The sequence below is a fragment of the Leptonychotes weddellii genome, chromosome 9 (genome assembly GCF_054177405.1).
Source record: "Leptonychotes weddellii isolate Sample4059 chromosome 9, ASM5417740v2, whole genome shotgun sequence".
In the NCBI taxonomy this organism is placed as follows: Eukaryota; Metazoa; Chordata; class Mammalia; order Carnivora; family Phocidae; genus Leptonychotes; species Leptonychotes weddellii.
This window is the reverse complement of record NC_138377.1, coordinates 39,966,679-39,988,935: the sequence shown is the minus strand read 5'-3', so window position 1 is coordinate 39,988,935 and position 22,257 is coordinate 39,966,679. Positions and strand designations below refer to the sequence as shown.

At 37.1% G+C, this 22,257-nt stretch overlaps 1 protein-coding gene across 1 annotated transcript in view; it reads right to left on the bottom strand.

The window, feature by feature from the left end:
- Positions 1-10,468: 10,468 nt before the first annotated feature.
- GCH1 (GTP cyclohydrolase 1) overlaps positions 10,469-22,257 on the bottom strand; it is a 45,010-nt gene continuing 33,221 nt past the window's right edge. The window contains exons 4-6 of the mRNA XM_006736453.3: positions 12,730-12,761; positions 11,718-11,802; positions 10,469-10,762 (exon numbers count right to left, since the gene is read on the bottom strand). Coding sequence (XP_006736516.1) covers positions 10,636-10,762; positions 11,718-11,802; positions 12,730-12,761 — 244 coding nt within the window. The 3' untranslated portion in view covers positions 10,469-10,635. The remainder of the gene's footprint in view (positions 10,763-11,717; positions 11,803-12,729; positions 12,762-22,257) is intronic.

Below are 22,257 nucleotides of genomic sequence, written 5' to 3'. Positions count from 1 at the left end.
CTGTGTATGTGTGTATGCTTAAAGTTCCTCCTGAGAACAGTTTTCAAAAAACCTCAAAACACACCCTTTCATTTACAATTGATATACTAATCACAAATCATTCTCATCTATTTATTAGCTGGTGTAAAGCCACACATAATTCAAGGTCTTCCTTACAATGCCCTAGTGATTTTTTTTATTATTATTTTAACAAGATGACCTGTGGTTTCTTATACTGTCATTAAAAAGGACTAAAGACCCCAGGAATATCAAAACGCAGAACTCAGATCTCAAGAGGTTCTTTTTTTTTTTTTAATGTGAAGAGGATGAATGTGAGATTATAACAAAGCAATACAATGGATCCTTGTGATGTTAGAACTGCTGAGTTATCTTGACTGTGGCGGTGGATACACCAAACCACATGTTTATTACTAAAACTTAATACACACATTCACAGGTACAAGTAAAATGGGGAAAATCTGAATAAGATTAATAAATTGTGTCAATGTCAATATCCTGGTTGTGATATTGTATGATGGTTTTGTTAAATTTAGCATTGGGGGAAACCATTGCAGAATATAGAAGGGATCTCTGTGTAATGTTTCTTACAATAGACTGTATACCTACAAGTGTCTCAAGAAAACAGTCTGTTTAAAAAATGTGAACCTGCCAAGATAAATCACCCTTTTACCTAGGGTGTCCCTAGGTAAAAAAAGAAATTAGCGTGTATGTTATAAAAATTTTAGCTATAAGACAGTTCTATAAGAGGATATCTATACATTGCAGGGGTTGGGAGTTAACATGACTAGTCAAGTGAGGTCATCCATTTTTGTTAACTTAGGAGAGGGGAAGAGAGAAAGGGGGGGGTACTTTTTATCCCAGTAAATCCCTATCTAGAACCTAATTCTTGCAAAATAAAAATGTTTCCTATAGCATTATTTATAATAATAAAAAACTGGAAACAACCTAAAAGTCCTTCAATATAGAAATGAGCAGTACATTATGATATTTCTACCATGGAATGTCACATGGCCATTTACACAAAGCTATAAGATGTACCAGGATAAGATACCAAGAGAGGGAAAGGCTGTGTGTACTTTACAGTACCCAAAGAATTACAGAGAGTTACATGGGGAGAAGGAGGAGACAAAGGCTGGAAGAGTATGTATCGAAGTGTTAATAATGAACTCTAAAAAGAAAATTGAGATAATCTGGAAAAAGGTCAGTGCAGAATGGGTATGATACTAAGTAATCATTGTAGATTTTTGTTGGATTTAGTAATGTGTGTGTATGTGTGTGTGTTTTAAGTGCTTCCTTGCCATTTGTTCATTAGTGTGACATATTGAAGTAAATACAGATGAAATGAAATAATGGGATGAATTTGCTTTAAATATTCCAGGAGTGTGCCTACGTTATTTACACAATGTTAAAAGTAAAATAAAACAAATGTTAACAGCAGCTATCTCTGGACTATGTAATTATGGGTAACTAGTCTTTTTCTTTATACCTTACTGTATTTTCTAAGTTTTCTACCATGATCAACTATAAAATCAGAAGGGAAAATGTAAGATATATTTGGAAAAATCAGACCAAAGAATTAAGTTATTTATACACAGGTAATTGCAGCACTTATTATATTAATCTGGACACAGTCCCTTTTAAGGGGCAATTTACCTCTAGACTTATCAGCTGAGTGGTTGCAGATGCCCTTAACTGTGGATGGTGGAACCGATTGCTCACAGCTCACAGAGTGATCCATGCAGCTGTTCTCCTGCCCAAATCACCTGGGCTTGGGCCCAGTGGCTTCCTGATGTGCCCCCTGGGTCTGAATAGTTATATCTTAGCCTAGTGGTTCTCAACCAGAGGAGCCAACCAGAATAACCAAGGGCATTGTTTTTTAAATACAAATACCAAATAAGTCTCCATAGGGTACAGGCACATTGTATGATCTAACAGTTCCCCAGGTGGTTCTGATGGGCACACATCGTCAAGAATTCCTTATTCAAATAAGCAAACATATATATTATATATAATATAGGAATAATTCTCTATGTGAGAGAGTTTGCTTATATGTGCCTTAAATATTTTTGGAATTAAGAAAGTAGTAAAAAACAGTAATTTGGGGGGAGGGGAACTGGGTGGCTGTGGAGAGAGAGACTTTTCACTGTATATCCTTTCATGCTTTTTAAATATTGTGCAAATGAATGCATTAGCTATTCAAAAATGGTAAAAAGTGGGAAAAAAAAATTTAAAGAGCCTCTGCTTTAAAACACTCAGTTCATCAGAAGCACTTTTCTTTGCTAAAATGGTCAAATTTCTGTAAAGTGGACAAATTTTTTGGCAGAAGTTTTTGCTAAAAAATTTTCCAAGAAAGCATCTAATGTTGATCTAAGAAGAACACTACAAATAATAATCTTAATGGATCTTACATTCTGATAGTTACAGAAACCACTCACCACTTTAGAGCCACCCATTTTACCATTAGAAGTACAAACAGCCTACATGAAGGAAAGAAGGGTTTTCAATCTGCAATAATAGTAAAGCATTTCATAAAATATCCCTGGTGGTAATGGTTGCCTGCCTTACTCAAGGGCAGAAGTAAAGGTAAACTTTTCCTTAAAATCATTTTGTGCTATTTGAATTTTGTTTTAAGTACATGTATCACCAGTATAAAAAATAATTTTTTAAAAATGTGAGCATTTAAGACTTACAACCAGATGAAACTATACAGGTAGCCAATTCACACCCCTATCTTAAAGTTACTCGCCCAGAGCACTTTTGAGTTCAAAGGGTGAAGTCAATTGTAAACATCTTCAAAAATCTGATTCCAGTTCAAAACAATAGGGGCTCAAAGTTACAGAGGTCAGCTGGAAAAGATTAACCAGCTGCAATGATGAGCTAAAAGTAATCTAATGGCCTGGGCCCACTGGTTAATAGAAAGACCAACAGATGGAGAATCAAGATAGGAACCTCTGCTCTTTAATCCAATGACAGTGATGCAAGTTATTTAAGCCTCCTGGAGCCCAAACTTGCTCCCTGATAAAATAGAAATGTTCTTTACTCAAAAAACTGTTGAGAAAATAATACTGTGGGAAGTACTACTGAAAGTTTACTATACCCCATTTTTTAAAAAAGCGCCTCATAACAACTTTTCCAATTTAACGTTGGGTAGGCATGCACATGTGTACATACACACACAATGTTAGATCTGGAAAATTTCTCTTCCATCTCCAAAAAACTAAAAGGCAGGAAACAAATTATCATTTCTCAAGACTCAGGGTTCAACCTTGATTTTAATTTTTTTTATAGTGTTCTAGTTTAAAAGGCCATGAGAATTCATTGTTGACCTACCTATACTTCAAATGCACAAGACCCTTTTTATTTTACAATTATTTTCTAAATATTAAGTTTATACAGAAATTCCATTAACAAAATATTCAAGCACTGACATAAGTCATTCTCCTCCTATCCCTTCATGATGAGGTGATTTTGACAACTGCTAAGCAGGACAAGGTCAAATAAGATTTGAATAAGGACTTCAAGTTCACATGCTCCTAGCTCACAGGTGAACCAACTTTCAGGAGAATCAACTTTCAACCCAGAAATGAGAAATGAGAAGTTTTGCTCTGAGACTGGTTGTCCTTGGTTAACGTGACTTTCCAAATGACCAATATGAAATAATCCTATGGTCCCTGCTAGTTGTTTTAAACTGATTTTTAATTTACTGGCTTTTCTGTCTCTTTTCAGTTTATCCCTAGGTTTTAGAAGGGAAACGGCCCTGCAAAGAGAAAAATCTCCAGAAAGAAATTTACCATTCAAGATAGAATATGACTATAAAGATTAGTATCATCACACATATAATGGGAAACCCCACAAAAAGACAAATTAGAAAGAAAATTATCCCATTTGTCTAGTCATTCAGCACATTTTCAAATAAGAAAAAAATCCAGAAAAAAAGAGGGAGAAAACACTCATCCTAAAGTCAGGAGAAAATCAACAAAGCCTAAGTGTGATGGCCTCAGAGGAAGTTTCCATACATGCCCAGGCATTTCATCACAGGACTCCCTCAACACAGCCTTCTCTGTACTGGCCAACAGCCAAGCCACGTCTCTCTGGGCAGCACATCAGTTCCAGAAGTTAAAGGATTTCTCAAAAGGTCAGGGTTGTGGACACACTGCTCAAACCAAACAGGAAAATGTAGAAATAGGAGGAAAAGTGGATGGGTGTATTAGGGCTGCGTAAGGCATTTGCTAGCAGTTCTCCCAAGAGGATTTGTAAACAAGTCACAACTACACCGTTAGGGAGAGAATACAAGAAGGTGCTTAAACACAAGACCTGGTGTGTCACTTCCTTCTCCATCCCAGTCAGCTAGAGCCTGCCTGGTATCCTTACTCAGAGGGCCATACAAATATAACTGTAATCAGGCACTCAAACACTCTTACCGTCCAAGCCAAACCTCGGAATTCCCCAGGGATCAGCCCTCAAAGTGATGTCAAGTCTTGGGGGATTCACTGTTTCCAGTCCTATAATAACCCTTCCACCTTAACCAAAATCTTGGCAGCCAAGGAACCCACCACACTGAAGCCAAGAAAACCATGTGGTAGATGTTTTAAAACTGAAGCCTATCCAGAAGCGGAAGACACCCAGCCCGACCCACCCCAAAGAGGAATAAATTCTGTTCCCTACCTGGGAGGGTACAAAACTAAAAAGAGCTGTGTCCAGGTTGAAGGTTGAGCAGTGCAGGCTGACCTGGGCTGTCTCGGGAATAGGAGTTTAAGGGCATGAAGGAATGTTGTAGAAGAGAGCAACTCTTCCCTCTGCTCAGTTGAAGTTTCTCTTCATTCGGGCAGCCACAGACATCCCAGCTGTTGACATTTCGTGGGGCACACATGGAGCTTCTCCAAAAACAAATGACCAAATAAATTGTCAGGGAAGTATGAAAGCAAGGGAAAAAGAGATGAATCTACAACTTTAAACAGACTTATGAAACATACCAACCCATGAACAATCCAAAGAAGAAATTAAGAAAATTCTATTTACAATAAAATAACATCAAAAAGAATAAAATAGATGATTAATAGATGAAGCACAGATATTTAGGGCAGCATAACTACTCTGTCTGACAATGTAATGGTGGATACAATTATACTGTATTATTATATTGTCCAAACCAACAGAAGGTACACCAAGAGTGCAACCTAATACAAACTATGGACTTTGGATGGTTACAATTGTCCATCAATGTAGTTTCATCAATTGTAACAAATGCACCACTCTGGTGGGGGGTGGGTGGTGATGATATTTGGGGAGTCTACACATGAGTGGGGCAGGAGGTATATGAGAAATCTCTGTATTCTGCACTCAATTTTATTGTGAACCTAAAACTGTTCTAATATATAAAGTCTGTTAAAAAATAAAATACTTAGGAATAAACTTAACCAAGACAGGGAAAGACGTGTACAGCGAAAACTATAAAACAGTGATGAAAGAAATTAAAGACATGAATAAATGGAAAAATATCTCATGTTCATGGATTATAAGACTTAATGTTATTATTCATACTACCCAAAGCAATCTATATTCGATGAAATCCCAACAGCCTTTTTTGCAGAAATAGATTCATGTGGAATCCCAAAGGACCCCAGTAGTCAAAACAATTTTGAGAAAGGAAAACAAAGCTGGAGGCCTCACATTTTCAAAACATATTACAAAGCTACAACAAATCAAAATAGTTTAGTTCTAGCATAAAGACATATAGACCAATGGAACAGAAGAGACAGCCCAGAAGTAAATCTACATGTATATGATCAAATGATTTTTTATAAAGGTGCCAACACTACACAGTGGGGAAAGAGAATCTCTTTAGCAGATGGTGTTGGGAAAACCAGACATCCACAAGCAAAAGGATGAAGTTGGACCCTTACCTTACACCATATGCAAAAATTAACTAAAAATGGATTAAAGATCTAAATGTAAGAACTAAAACTATAAAACTCCTAGAAAAAAGCACAGAAGAAAATCTTCACAACATTGGAATGGACAATGATTTCTTGGATATGACACCAAAGGATAGGCAACAAAAGCAAAAATAGACCAACAGGACTACATCAAACTTAACAACTTCTGTGCAGCAAAAGAAACAATCAACAGAGTGAAAAGGCAATCTATAAGATGGAGAAAATTTTTGCAACCTATTTATTTGATAAGGGGTTATAAAGAGCTCCCACAACTCAGCAACAAAAAATAACCTGATTAAAAAATGGGCAAAGGACTTTGAATAGACTTTCTCCTCAGAAGACATACAAATGGTCTCTATGCATTTGAAAAGATGCTCAACATCACGAATCATCAGGGAAATGCAAATCCAAACCACAATGAACTATTACTTCATGCCCCTTAGGATGGCCATAATCCAAAAAAGTTGGAAAATAACAAGTTCTGGCAAAAATGTGGAGAAATTGGAACACTTGGTACACTGTTGTTGGGAATGTAAAATGGTAGAGCCACTATGGAAAACAGAATGGAGGTTCCTCAAAAAGTTTTAAGGAATTATCATATAGAGAGAATATAGAAATTCTGTAATCCTACTTCTGGGTATATATACAAAAGAATTGAAAACAGGTTCTCGAGGAGATAATTTGCACTCCCATATTCATTGCAGTATAATTCACAATAGCCAAGAGGTGGAAGCAATATAAATGCTCATCAATAGATGGATAAATTTTTTAAAATGTACTATATGCATACAGTGGAATATTATTCAACCTTTAAAAGGAAGAAAATCATGTCATATGCTACAACATGGATGAATCTTGAGAACATTATGCTAAGTGAAATTAAACCAGTCACAAAAAAACAAATACTGCATGATTCTACTTATATGAGGACTCTAAAGTAGTCAAACTCAGAAACAGAAAGTAGAATGGTGATTACCAGGGGCTGGGGGGAGGGAGAAAAAGAGTTCAATGGATATAAGGTTTCAGTTTTACAAGATGAAAAAGTTCTAGAGATCTGTCATACAACAATATACCTATAGTTACTACAAACTGTACACTTAAAAATGGTTAGGATAGTAAATTTTGTGGGGTTTTTTTAAGATTTATTTATTTTAGAGAGAGTGCACACCAGCGGGGGGAGGAGCGGGGAGGTGGGGAGAAAATCTCAAGCAGACTCCCTGCTGAGCGTGGAGCCCACTGTGGGGCTCTATCTCATGACCCTGACATCATGACCTAAGCCAAAACCAAGAGTTGGGTGCTTAACCGACTCTGCCACCCAGGAGCCCCTATATTATGAGGGTTTTTTTTACCACAATAAAAAAAAAAAAAACCCAGATCAACCAATTGCAATGTATGGATCTCATCTGTACCTTGATTCCAATAAGCGATGAATAAATTTATGAGGCAATAGGGAAAAACTGAATGCTGACTGGATATTTGATATTACAAAGCATTAATTTTTTGTGTGATAATTAAATTTTTGTGTGAATGGGTTTTTTATGTGATTCCTCTCCTTTTAGATAGATAATCTGAAATATTTTATGGGTGAAATAATGTCTGGAATTTGCTTTGAAATAATCCAGTGAGGATGGCAAGTACAGGGGAATAAAGATGGTCATGAGTTGAAACTTATTGAAGCCGGGTGATGGGTACATGGGGGTCATGTAATTATGTACTGTCTACGGTTGTATGTTTTTTTCCATAATAAAGACTAAACTAAAGCAAATGCCTCTGGAGGGTTGGGGCTATCTGGTATTTATAATTGGCATTGAGCTCATCTACTGAGACTTCCTCTTCTCACTATCAGCGAGAGGACCCAGGTCCTTCGGTGTGAATTTAAGTGTTCTGTGTTGATGACATTCTCAACACCTTTGGTGTTTGCAACTGCTCTTCCACTTAGTTGAGCAGCTCATTGTTTTACTGACACTTGTGAGTTGTGGTTTTAGGAATGTTTGTTCAATAAGCATTCCTAGTTTGGGAGACTAGATTCATTACCCAACAGTCTACAAAGTCCTTCGAGGAGCAGCACACCACTCCAGACCCTAACACCTGGGCACACTGACATCAGTGAGGGCAGGGGCCTCTGCCTAGGTAGAGTAGAAAATAGGGAGAAGAACACCCCCAAAGGAGGGAATGATGAGGTCACCAGGCACAGACAAAAAAGAGGCAGCAAAACCTTCACACTTACTCGGAAGTTTTGTCCAGGGCAGGCTCTTCCCTAGAAGAAGAAAGGAAACTCTCCTCCACTCCTTGCATTGCCCGGCTCCCAGCCCCAGCCTGCTCTTCTTTCTCCAATAGCTCCCACACAGAAACAGTGCCAGTTCTCAGAAGGCTGCAGTTTCCCAGACTTAGATTTAGGACAACAGGGACACCAGGGCCACTCAGATTCCTCGCTCTTACCCCAGACCTTCTCTTCCCTTACCAGCCAGAGGGTGAGGACAGTATTACCCAAACCAAATACCAAAGGAAGACAGAGAACCCCAGGTTAATTTGTACTGCCACTGGGATTTATATTCTAATAGCTTGATGACTCAGGGAAACCCTTATGATGGGTATCTTTGGTAAAGAGAATACAATTAAAATAATCTAATTTATTGGCATAGTTATAAAAATGGTTCAAAAAGAAACTACTTCCACAAGAAACTAAGTTACAACACTTTAATAATTTCAATAGAACCAACTTCAGGAATAGATATACACACACATAAAATTCAAACAATTTAATTGAACAGTATACCTAAATGCATCAAATTCTTAAAAATCCCCAAAATGGACTCGAGGCCATGGATATGAAAAGGTAATTTTAAAGTACTACCAACTAGAGTAAAACAGACAAGGTTATTACTTTGCATTTACCAATAAGACGACAGCCTGTAGATACATTAGACCTTTATAAGAACACTTCCAGGCAATGTTAGAACAGAGACTCATTAAAAAGGAATACAATTGATCTCAGAAAGATGAATTTATAGCTAACAATTTCTTTGGTCCTCCAAGTCACATCTGTTTTTACTTTAAAATACCAAACATGAGTGCCTAATTCTACTTCTAAATGTCTATTAAGCAGGATAATGTTTATATCACATTAGATTTTAAAAGGAACTCAAAATAAATTACCATTGTACTTCAGAAACTCCAAATATAGAAAAATATAGGAAATACAAGTAGGGAAGAATTTTTTTTTAAAAAAACAGCACTTCCGCCATCTTGTCCCATCATAAGGCAAATGACATCAAAATGGCAGAGACAGGACTCTCAAGGTTATAGTAATCACTGTAGTTAATTCTTCTTAAGGTAATGAAATAAATTTGAAGAGCACAATGTCAACTAAATAAGAGACTTTTCCATGGAATGACTGTGGTTTTGTTTTTGCAGGGAAGTTGGGTTTTTTTGTTTGTTTATTTTAATTTGGCCCAGACTGCCCCAGTGGAGGAAATTTTGAGTCATTAATAAGGCAACAGCTTCCTGGACAAGAAGACCTGTATACCACTTAAACAGTTACGCTGAAGACAAGACCCATATGGAGCACAAGAGGAACCAGTATGGGGGCTTCCAATAATTTCTAGTAATTCCAGAAAATTACAGTACATTTTCACAGATACCAATAATGTAGCTTTCATTGAACACTGGATATCACTCACAATGCAGTCCACAGTTCATTCTGCATGCTTTCCTATTCACAGAAGCTATGGTTCTGCAGACCTGAAAATGATGGACATTCTCAAAAGTTTCTGGAAATACTTAGAAAAATATTTGTTAAGATAAAAAAAAAAAAGTTTTGAGGCATCTCCAAGGAATACACAAAGTAAGCTTGCAAGAAACTCCTACAGGTAAAACAGTGAGGACTAGTTATTTGCAGGGTCAGTACTTAAGTCTCATAGAATAATGGCTTTTAAAAAAAGGCCAAGATATCTACACTCTAAGTGGTGTGATATTCTCATCAAGGCACAGAGAGTTAAATGCCTAAATCCCTGTGTGTTGACATGAGAATACACTTGTAAACAATAGGAACTAATTCCCTGTACTTGAATTTAAAAAAAGAATAGAAAGTAGAAATGTGCCTTTTTAACTCACAAAATCAAAAACAGATATTCCACCACCTGCCTTTGGTGACTAACGTTACAACTGGATAGTCAAAAAATAAATATATAAAAAATAAAGTGCCCTGGCAGTTTAATAAATGTGATTAAAGTGAAACCTGTTGGACTCTGAGTTTGCAGAGTGATGCTGCACAGTGTACAAAAATTATTTTAAGCACTACACCATTTGGGGGGATAGTATATTGGCCATAGTTTTCCCCCATTCCCAACATTCCTATGCTTATGAACCCAATTACCATAGTATTTGAACAAAATACTTGTATTTTTCTTCCTTCCCAGCACCCTCAAGGTTATCCAAATGGCAGTGGTTTTGTGCATGTAACTTACACTATGGGCAGTTTCCTTGAAAGTTACCACTAAAAGGTGGCAAGAAGAAAGTAGAGGGCTCACCCCTTTGTTAATTATTTTTATTTGATTTGCTATAAATAATTATTAAACACCATTAGTGACAAGGAATAAAGTTCACATCTGTAACAATTGAAAATGGAATGTACAAACAATTAAGACCAAACAACGCTATTAGTGACACGATCCTCAAAGCACATGACACACACTGAAGTTCAGCTCTTAATGAGAGTTAGAAACTCTTCCCGAGTCTTTGGGTCTTCCCGGAACACACCCAACATCGTGCTGGTCACAGTTTTGCTGTTCATTTTCTGTACCCCTCGCATTACCATACACATGTGTCTACAAAACAAGACAACAGAGGTGGCTTAAAGAAATAGACAGTTGCTGGTTTGGTTTTTAAAGTCAAAAGCAGGCCAAAAAATTAAATCTGATTATACTGAGTTCACAGCTACCAACTGATCCAAAGATCACTTCTTAGACAAATGTGACCGAAAACTTTTATTTATGTTTCTTAGTCATATAGCTCTTATTCTTAGCAGTGGTTGAATCTTTGATGCATCTAGCAGAAGGGGAAACAAGGGAATTTTCTTCCTAGGTGAAAATAATACAAGGGGTCCACAGAAATAAAAACAACTTCTGGATAAAAAGAAATTCAGAATTCTCACTTGCTCCATCTGTAGGACCCAAACAGCACAATATTAGCTTAGGTATTTGGAGAAATACTGAAGTATGCTGGTGTAACCAGGCAGAATCTAGGGAACAGTGATCCCAGTGCGTGTAGGCAACCTGGTAAAGCTGGACAGCCTGCACTGCACAGAGCTCATGCCATGTCAGAAGAATGGACAAGATGTGTGCAATTCTCATCATTCATTCTAACTTAAAGAAGTTTCTTCAGGTGCCCTTTATACCCAGTTTTAGCTCCATTTTTTAAAATGTGTGACAAAATATTAGGAAAAGTCTGCTTGGAGCAACAAAGAGCCAAAGAAGAAATCAAAAGAAGACATAAAATGCTACTGGTTGCACAAATCACCACGCTTAGACTGATGACTCCCGACACCTCCACCATCCCCATTGAAAACAAAACAAAACCAGTCTCCCGAACTCTGGTTCCTGTATCGGCCACACAGTAAATGCAAGAGGTAAAAAAAAAAAAAAAAAAGAAAGCTTCAGGTCAGAGACAGAAAACGTGACACTGTCAATGATGTGGCATCACCTGGTGCTGGAAAAACAGAGCAGCACTAAATACCATTTCTGTGCACCACGATGACATCATTAAGGACAAATATGGACTTACGTTGCTTCAACCACCACCCCAACTCCAGCAGGCTGCAAGGCTTCTGTGATTGCTACGGCAATTTGTTTCGTCAGCCGCTCTTGAACTGTGGGGTGACAAGAAGCTCCGTTGAAGAGTCTGACACAGCGGTCTTTAGAATATTTGGAATCTTAAAAAGCAGACTTCTGTGAGGCATCAGAACCAAGACACACCAGCTTTTACCAGTTTGCTTTGTCTGCCGCCCACAGGAGACAGCTGTTCAATTCCCTCATCTGCAGGTCAGCACCACTGCAGGGAGTGGGTAAGAATGACAACTGTCTCTTAGGCGTGCGGAAGACCAACTGATGACAAGCACCTCCATGCAGATGAATAAATAGCTCGCGACAGGATTAACAAGAGCACTAAACCCAATTATTGAATTGTATGTAAAGCTGAAAACCAAGAATCTAACCTAAACAATGCAGTCCCTGTGCTGAATAAAAAATTCGCCTTTGAAAACATATTAAAGTGTTCACGGCAGCATCGCATCTATTTGAAAACTGACAAAATTTTCAACTACCTATTAGAGCAGGGATTGGTTAAATCAAGCCCCAGCACAGCCGTACAATGGAATGCTAAACAGCCAGCAAAATGAATAAGATAGTTACATGCATGTGGGAAAAAAATGTTTGATTTGTACAAAATGAATAAGACAGTTACATGCATGTGGGAAAAAAATGTTTGATTTGTTAAGTGAAAAAAAAAATAGGGGAAAAAAGTGAAGCCCATTACATACAATATGAGCCCATTTAAAAATATAATAAATTGATTTTAAAATGTTGGTAGATGCACAAAATATGAAGGAATGTGCAAATACAACAATGATTTCTTCTGGAGGCTTGAAACACTGCAGACTTTCCCTTTCTAGGTTATATTCCTATGAGGTTTTGACTTTGGTAAGTCATATGTATTACATGTGTAATGAGAACAACAAAAAATACTTTTTCCTTAAGAAAAAAAAAGTTTTTCTGTAAATAAAAGTTTAAAAGTTTACCTTGTAATCGTCTACTATAGATTTCTACAATCCTAGAAAAGAAAGAATTGTTTTAGTTAATCATAAATTTGTTTGAAGTGGAATTGGCAAGGCTTCCTCAAAAGACCAAAAGGACTTTATCGAAGCAATTGTAGGGTGTGGGCAGGAGATTAATGCTTCTAAGAGGAGGAAAGATACAAAAACTACATGGAAATGAGAAGTGGGAGGGTCCTGAGGAAACCAACAAGTATTACACAGAGTGGCAGTTCCCTATGTCCCCAAAGAGAGAGAGAGAATTATGTGCATATTCACTTAGGAAAAACACAATGATTTTAGAGCTCCGAAGTCATCAATTTCAGGCCAAGTCTCAAGTGTTCTAATTAATCATATTGTTTAATCAGAGCTTCAAGTTCAAGTTAAAAATAAAAAGACTATTTGTTAATTAATAGCAGGCCATTGTCAACTACTGTACCCACTAAACCTATTAGGATAATCAGATTAGAACTGAACAGACTTCTTCAGACATCTCTTTATAAGCTACATCTATATAAGCACTCGGTATGATTAACTCCCCAAAATAAAAACCTCCTGATCTTGGCTTATAACACAATCTGTCAAGTGACGGATTTTCCCCTTTCAACATCTTTCACTCTAGTCGTGAAATGTAAAGATGGCCACATGAATTACCTATTCGAGGATAACAATTCACATTAAGGATCTTTTCTTTAAAACGTGGCCTTTTAGTCATGAATTTGGACTCAATTTAAGGATCACTTCACCTAGGAGGCATTTTATGGCTCTTTCCCACGGCCCCACCCCCCCACTATAATGCTCAGATAAAATTGAAAAGTTGCTCCTTTATACCCATTATAGCCAAAATACGCTGCCCTGTTTACCACTCAAACTGAAGGCAGGAGCCACCCTGATTCTTCTTCATGTTTCTGGTTGGTTTATACCATTGGACGAATACAATTATATATTTTTGATTTTGAACAAAAACCTGAGGAAGGATGCTGTTCAAGCTCCTGGATAGGAAATATGCCTTATTTCTTCTAGGTCAAATCTCTATATATGACTTCTCATAGCTTTCCAGGTGATTAATTTCTGTTGTATGAATAAGAGATGCCATTGATTTAAAAATTAGTAATGTCTTCCTTCTCATAGTCATCATTTCGTTCTCTCAAGTAGAATTTCAGGTACATTAGACAACAGTGGCAATACTGGGCACTCATATTTTGCTCTATACTTTAATAGGAATGCCTGTAACATTTTACTATCATCGATGATACCTGCCGGTTGCTGGTAAATAGCCACTCTCAGGTCAAAGAAAGGCCATTCATGCAGATCTTTATTGAGTGCCTTCTACGTATATGATTATGTGATGAACAGGGTCCCTATGCTTAGAGAGTTTATAATTTATTCCTGGTTTATTCGGTTTTCATTTTCAAGTAAGCAGAAGGCGTTGAATTTCTGTCTTCTCAGCATTAAAGATAATCATATAGCTTCCCTGAATTAAAAAAAAAAAAACTATTTGGCCCTCTTTCTTTAAGATAATGTGTTGAGAGGTAGTTGTTGAAAAGAGTTCTAATTTAACACTAATATTCATCTGCCTTTTTTTTAAGACTTTTAAAATTTATTTATTTGACAGAGAGAGACACAGAGAGAGAGGGAACACAAGCAGGGAGAGTGGAAGAGGGAGAAGCAGGCTTCCTGCGGAGCAGGGAGCCCGATGCAGGGCTCGATCCCAGGACCGTGGGATCATGACCTGAGCCGAAGGCAGACGCTTAATCATCTGAGCCACCCAGGCGCACCTCATCTGCCTTTTAATATTGCCATTGGCAAACAATCATCAGTCTAATTGCTGTTACCTTGTAGGTAATGTTTTCTCTGCAGCTGCTTTTATGATATTTCATTATGTGTACTCTGAGGTTTTCTATGTTGTGTCCAGGTGGGGATTTAATTTTTTGTGTTGTTTGGGATTCATTCGGGTTCCTAAATCTAAAGACTGATTTTTTTGCACGTGCTTCAGAAACATTTTCAGCCATCACCTTCTCTAATATTGCACCTACCCCATGGCCTCTGTTACCTCCAGGAATTTCAATTAAGGATACATTTGACCTCCTCAGTCTTCCACATCTCTTACGTTCTCACCCATATTTTCCACCTAGCTCTGAATGCAATTGCTTCAGACCTTTCTTCCAGTTCACTATTTTTGGCTGTGTCTAAGCTGCTATCTGTTGATCTTTTTGTATTTATTTGTATTATTTATTTGTATTTATTTATTTGAGAGAGAGAGAGCACACGAGCCAGGGGAGAGGCAAAGGGAGAAGGAGAGAGAGAATCCTCAAGCAGATTCCCCACTGAGTGTGGAGCTGGATGCAGGGCTTGATCCCAAGACCCTGAGATCATGACCTGAGCTGAAATCAAGAGTCTGATGCTTAACTGACTGAGCCACCCAGAAATGTGACTGTATTGGGCTTCAAATCCAACTTTCACTTTTTTTTCGAGATTTTATTTGGTCCTTTTTTTCCCAATCTAATTCTAAAAGTTTATTCCTTTGCCAAACTTTCTGTATTCTTTTTTTTTAAGATTTATTTATTTATTTTTAAAGAGAGAGAGAGGTGGGGGGGAGGGAGAATCCCAAGCAGACTCCCCACTGAGTGTGGAGCCAGACATGGGGTTCGATCTCATGACCCTGAGATCATGACCTGAGCCGAAATCAAGAGGCACCCAGGCGTCCCTCAGGATTCTTATTTTCTAACATATTTGTTGTGTGTTCTGTGTCTATTAGCTCCAGCCTCTGCCCTCTTTGGCCATTTGTTTCAGCTGACTCTGACTCATGGTGGCTTTTCTTTTACTTTTGGTGAATTCATGCTCCTTGGAATATCATTTGTGGGAATTCTCTGAAGCCAAAATAAAAGTGCATCAGAGAATGAGCACTTGTTTCTGCTAGGTGCTAAAAGGCTACCTCCTTGGCAACATTTTTAATTACTGCCCTGGGTTTTCTGAGGACCAAACATGGTGATGTGAATTCTGAGCCTAACCCTTGTGAATACATGGCTATGTGTTCTTTTTCCTGCTCTCCCCAGAACAAAGCTAACAGGTAATATCTCTCCCAATTTGGGGTGGAATAGGAGGACAGAACCCTGCCTTTGACTCCAGTGCTGGCTAATTCTTGTGAATTCTCACTGGAACTGCCTTACATTTTCCTCAACGTTTGAAATGTTCATACACATTCTATCTTAGTAAGCTATACTAGGAGGGATATCATTACCATCTAGTTTACCATAGTCCCAGAATCAGTAGTTCTTAATTTTAATCTAAGCCATTTCTGTATTCTTGGAATAAATCTCCCTGGGTCATGATGGAAACAGTACTTGAACCTGTTAAAGTAGGAGTTAATATTTAGGATTTTTCAACTATATTCATAAGTGGGATTAGTCTATCACCTTTTTAAATGCTAGTTTTATCAGACTTTTGTCAGAGACAGGCAGCTTCATCAAATTAATTGTGTAGCTTTTCAGGTTTTTCCATGCTCTTGAATAATTTAAACAACACTGGGATTAGTGGTTACTTGGAGGTTGTCTATTAAATTGATCATCCACCCCTTTCCCTACCACCCCACTCCCAACATTACTTTGACTTTTTCCAATGGCTACTAATTTATCCAAGTTTTCCAACTCTTGGCTCATTCCCTTCTCTCTCCATCTTTTTAAACTTATTCATAAAGATTTAAAGTTTCTAAAGCATATTTCTGGTTACATAGCCTCTCATTTCTAGGTGTATTTCTCCTCTCAATCAGACTGCTAAGCAATCTATGGTATATGATCTTTTGGATTTATGTTTTCTATTCTTTTTTAAATTTTCTAATTTAATCATTTTATTTTTCTTACTTCTTTCCTATTTGTCTATTAAGCTTGCTTTTTCTTTAAAAAAAATATTGAATTTTTAGTTTATTTGTTGGGTTTCTTATTCAATAATGAAAGCGTTTGTGGCTATAAATTTATCTCCAAAGCACAGGTTTTTTAAAAATTTCAGCTTTACTGAGGTATAATTGACAAAGATTTTAAAGACAAAGTGTACATTGTGATCTAACATATGTATACATTGGGGAAAAAAATCCCCCATCTAGTTAATTAATACACCCATCACCTCACATATTTATCTTTTTTCCCCCCAGTGAGAACAATGAACATCAGAGTAAAGCTATTTCTTTAATATCCTATCTTCACTTCCTCTGGATATATACCCAGAATTAGGATTGCTGGATCATATGCTAGTTCTATTTTTAATTTTTTGAGGAATCTCCATACTGTTTTCCATAGAGGCTGCATCAATTTACATTCCTACCAATAGTGTACAAGGGTTCCCTTTTTTCCACAGCCTCACCAGAACTTACATTGTCTTTTTGATAGTACTGTAGCCATTCTAATAGTTGTGCAGTGATATCTCATTGTGGTTTTGATTTGCATTTCCCTAATGCAATTAATGAAATTAAGCACCTTTTCATGTATCTGTTGGGTATCTGTATATCTTCTTTGGAAAAATGTCTATTCAGTTCCTCTGCCTATTTTTTAATTGGATTGATGCTTTGCTATTGAGTTGTACGAGTTCTTTATATATTTGCACATTAACCCCTTACCAGATAGGTGATTTGCAAATATTTTCTCCCTTCTGTAGGTTGCCTTTTCATTTTGTTGATGGTTTCCTTTGCTATGAAGAGGCATTTTAGTTTGATGTAGTCCCACTTGTTTATTTTTTATTTTGTTGCTTTTATGTTTGGTGTCAAATCATCACCAAGACTAATGTCAAGAAGTTTACCCCCTATGTTTTCTTCTAGTTTTATGGTTTCAGGTCTTATATTCAATCACTTTTTAAGTCGATTTTTGTGTATAGTATATGAAGGGAGTCCAGTTTTTAAGTTTTATTTATTTTTAAATTTTATTTATTTGAGAGTGAGCAAGTGCACAAGCAGGCAGAGGGAGAAGCAGGCTCCCCACTGAGCAGGGAGCCCTACGCAGGGCTCTATCCCAGGACCCTGGGATCATGACCTGAGCTGAAGGCAGATGCTTAACCAACTGAGCCACCCAGGTGCCCCAAGTTTATTTTTTAGTAATCTCTACATCGAATGTGGGGCCAAACTCATGAACCAAAGAGTCAACTACATCAGCTTAGTCACACGCTCTACTGACTGAGCCAACCAGGTGCCCCCCAAAACCATTTATTAAAGATACTATCCTTCCCTTATTCTTCCTTTGTCATAAATTAATTGGCCATATATGCATGGGTTTATTTCTGAGCTCTCTATTCCATTCCATTGGTCTATGTATCTATTTATATGGCAATGCCATTCTGTTTTGATTATTACAGCTTTGTAATTTAGTTTGAAATTAGAAAGTGTGAAGTCTCCAGCTTTTTTGGTTTTTCTCAGGATGGCTTTGACTATTCGGGGTCCTTTGTGGTTCCATACAAATTTTAGGATTGTTGTTTCTATTTCTGTGAAAAACACCATTGAAATTTTGAGAGGGATTGCATTGAATCTGTAGATTTCTTTAGGTAGTATGGACATTTAATCAGTATTAATTCTTCTAATCCAAGAACATGAGATATCTATTTGTATCTTTTTTTTTTTTTTTAAGATTTATTTATTTATTTGAGAGAGCAAGAATGAGAGAGAGTACATGAGAGGGGTTAGGGTCAGAGAGAGAAGCAGACTCCCCGCCGAGCAGGGAGCCCGATGCGGGACTCGATCCAGGGACTCCAGGATCATGACCTGAGCCGAAGGCAGTTGCTTAACCAACTGAGCCACCCAGGCGCCCCTATTTGTATCTTCTTCAATTTCTCTCATTTAATGTCTTATAGTTTTCAGTGTACAGATCTTTCACCTGTTTGCTAAAATTTATTCCTAAGTATTGGTGCAATTGTAAATAGGATCGTTTTCTTAATTTCTCTGACAGTTTGTTATTAATGTGTAGAAACACAACTAACTTTTGCATATTAATTTGTATCCCTTAACTTTATTTATTAGGGTTATTTGATATGATTGTCTATCATATCAAAGGAATTTAAAAGAACTTTAACTTCCAAAAAGCTCATTTTTAAAAATAGTTTTGTATTAATTTCAACTATTCTTGTTACACAATAGCCTATTCTTTTTTTTTTTTTTTTTTTTAAGTTAAAGTTTGCCTTTTGGCCAAAATCCTATTACTGTGCTTTGTATAAATTTTTGTCCATCCCTTTTTTATTCTGTTTAGTTTTTGCTAGTTTTAAATGGTTTTGGGGGGCACCTGGCTGGCTCAGTCAGTAGAGTGTGTGACCAACACTGAGAGGTAATTAGTGTTCCACTCACTTCTTTCAGGTTTGTCAGTTTCTCTATGCATTTAGTCCAGTTCCTGTTTTCTGTTTTGGACCAATTTGACCAAAAAATAAAAAAAAGATTCATGACCACTTTTATTATACAAAGTTCCTCAATATAAGAGGGCCAACCTTGTCTCCTTTGATAAATTTTCCTTTTTATTTTTAACTTTTATAATTTTTTTTAATAAAGGGGACATAATTAGGTACTGGATTTAAGTAGACATCTTATCTGAATTGCCCACTTATTGGTCTTATAAAATCTATGCTAGGTCCTCTGTTTCCTTTGTTGCATTATGCTTTCTCTCCTCTTTTTCCTCCTCTGGCAACTAGGAAAGTTATCTGGTAGCTCCTTTGCAGGTGGATGGTATAATTTAACCCTTGCAAATCTTAATGGTATTTTTGATGTCTTCATATAACTTGACTTGTCACCAGGCTGCAAATTCTCAACTATGGTTAGAGCAAAGAGCAAAAAGCAGCAGAAGGTGGAGGTGGATCACAGTGGGACTTTTCAGCTAAAGTAAGGAGTCTGAACTTTATCTTAAAAGCTATGGGGAGCTACGAAGGAGCAGCATCATCAAATCCACACTTTAGAAAGTACATCCTAGCAGTGTATGAGAGCAGATTTAAAGACACTGAGAGATTAGAGACAAGGAGGAGTTCAGAGTTTTATAATGCATAAAGAACATAAGAAAGGCCCAACAGAGAGTGGCAGCAAAGATGGCAAGAAGGCAGCATGGTAACAGGAGGGAAATGGGGGTGCTGCAGGAGGTCAGTGAGCATATAATGGCAATGGATGGATTCTTTCTCATTCCTTGCACCAAAATACATTCCAGATGGAGCAAAGAGTTAAACATAAAAATAAGACCATAAAAATAACCCAAAAACATGAGTTTATGACTACATAAAAGTTTTTTTTTTTTAAAGATTTTATTTATTTATTTGAGAGAGAGAATGAGACAGAGAGAGAGAGCATGAGATGGGGGAGGATCAGAGGGAGAAGCAGACTCCCTGCTGAGCAGGGAGCCTGATGCGGGACTCGATCCCGGGACTCCAGGATCATGACCCGAGCCGAAGGCAGTCGCTTAACCAACTGAGCCACCCAGGCGCCCATGACTACATAAAAGTTTTAAAACTCCTTTGTGGAAAAATGATATTTTAAAACAAAATCAGAAGACAAATGACAAGCCTGGAAAAATTATTTGCAGCACCTGACCTAACTGGTTTAACATTCAAAGAGGTCATACAAATCAGTAATAAAAAGATAAGCAATCCAATAGAAAAATTAGCAAAGCTAACTAAAAGCAGGACGTTTCTATAGGGATTCAAACTCTACTAAAGAAATGCAAGTTTTAAAAAAATACATTAAAACACCAGGTACCTTTTTCCACTTATCAGTTTGGGGAAGATTGAAAAGTGTGATGAAACCCAGTGTTAGCAAAAGTGGAGAAACACACACCCTTTGACCATATAAACTGATATGCTTTTTTTTTGGAGAGCAATTTGGTAATGTCAAAAATTCAGCTACCCTGAACCCTGCAATTTAATTCCAGTAATTTACAATATATAAAACATATTCACAAAAGCATTTTTTCCCCTTTTTGACAATAGTCTCAAACTATAAACTATACTTCTATCAAAGACTGTTTAAATGAATTATATTAAACAATTAAAGAAATACTATGTAGCCATTAAAATGAACTCAGACTTTTTGGACTAAAAGATGTCCAAGGGATTTCAAAGTTTTTAAATTAAAAATACCAACAAGGGGAGCCTGGCATGTGACTCTTGATCTCAGGATGCGAGTTTGAGCCCCATGTTGGAATTACTTTTAAAAAAATTAAAAATTAAGAAACAAACAAAAAGCACAAGTTGTAGTATAGAATGTGGGGTATGATCTCCCTTTTTTATTCTGTTTAGTTTTTGCTAGTTTTAAAGAGCTCTGTGTTTGTGTTTGCAAAGAAATTTTCCAGAAGGACAATCTCTAGTCAAGAGACAAGAGATCTCTAGTTTTCATGTTGAGGAATGGAAATAGAAAGGAAGGCTTTCCCTTTACTCACTCATTTGTATTTAAGCTTAATTGGTAAGTATGTTACTTTTATAATAGAGGAAAAAAGAATGTTCCCCTTGTAATCTAATGCCCACCCTATCTTTCCAACTATCTTGCAGTCATCCCTGCCTAAATCTCTTATTTCTACCAATTAATCTGCTCCCTATCCACTGGAATATGGCCTTGTGCCTACCCTCTTATTTGCCTTTGCTTATTATGTATTAACTATACCTAAAGGAATTTCTCTTTCATTTAGAATTCTGCCCAGCCTTCCACCTCTCGGTCTCTTCAACCCTGCCAGGCCACAGTCCTATTGGCTCCTCTGAACTCAGAGCTCCAAACCAGGCATTTCAGAGGTACCTGCTGCCTCACACTGTCCACCCTTCTTGAAGGCAGTGGCTGTGTCCTTTCCAGCAGCCATCGTACCTGACACAATACCCTTTCACAGTCGATGCTCAATAAGTAGATTAACCATGGCTATCCTGAGGCACTTCAGTTCTATATTCAAGATTTAATTATGTTCACTCAGTTATTCTAAGGCAAGAAAATGAATATATGTTCAATGCATTTTCAGCAACAAAAGGACCCTTTTTTAAAGATTTTATTTTTTTAAGATTTATTTAAGTAATCTCTACACCCAACATGGGGCTTGAACTCATGATCCTGAGATCGAGAGTCGCATGCTCCTCTGACTGAGCCATCCACGGACCCCAACAAAAGGAATTTCTATTCAAACTACATTTACTCTAGACTTCTACTAGAGTTAAACCAGATCAACTCACTTCTGGCATTTTCTTGTTACTTAAGGCTTTACTGTTTGATATTTGACTTCCCTGGCACTGAAAGGTCATTCGTTTAAAGGCAAGCATATAACAGACTTCACATACAAGATTAAAATGAGCAGTGAAGTTTTGCTAAGACATCCAGCTTTCTTTATTACTCTTCATTCCCTAAATATTCCTACTTCTTATAAGAAATAAGTGGTTGGATAAAATCTTAGCCTTCTTTCCTGTTTAATAGATCCTTCAATCAAATTTTTTACAAATATCTGAAAGTAACATACACTCTGTTCTTTGGTTTAGTGTTCCTTTTTTTTTTTTTTTAAGTTTTAATCCCATTAGCATAAGGACAAATCCCCATGCTAA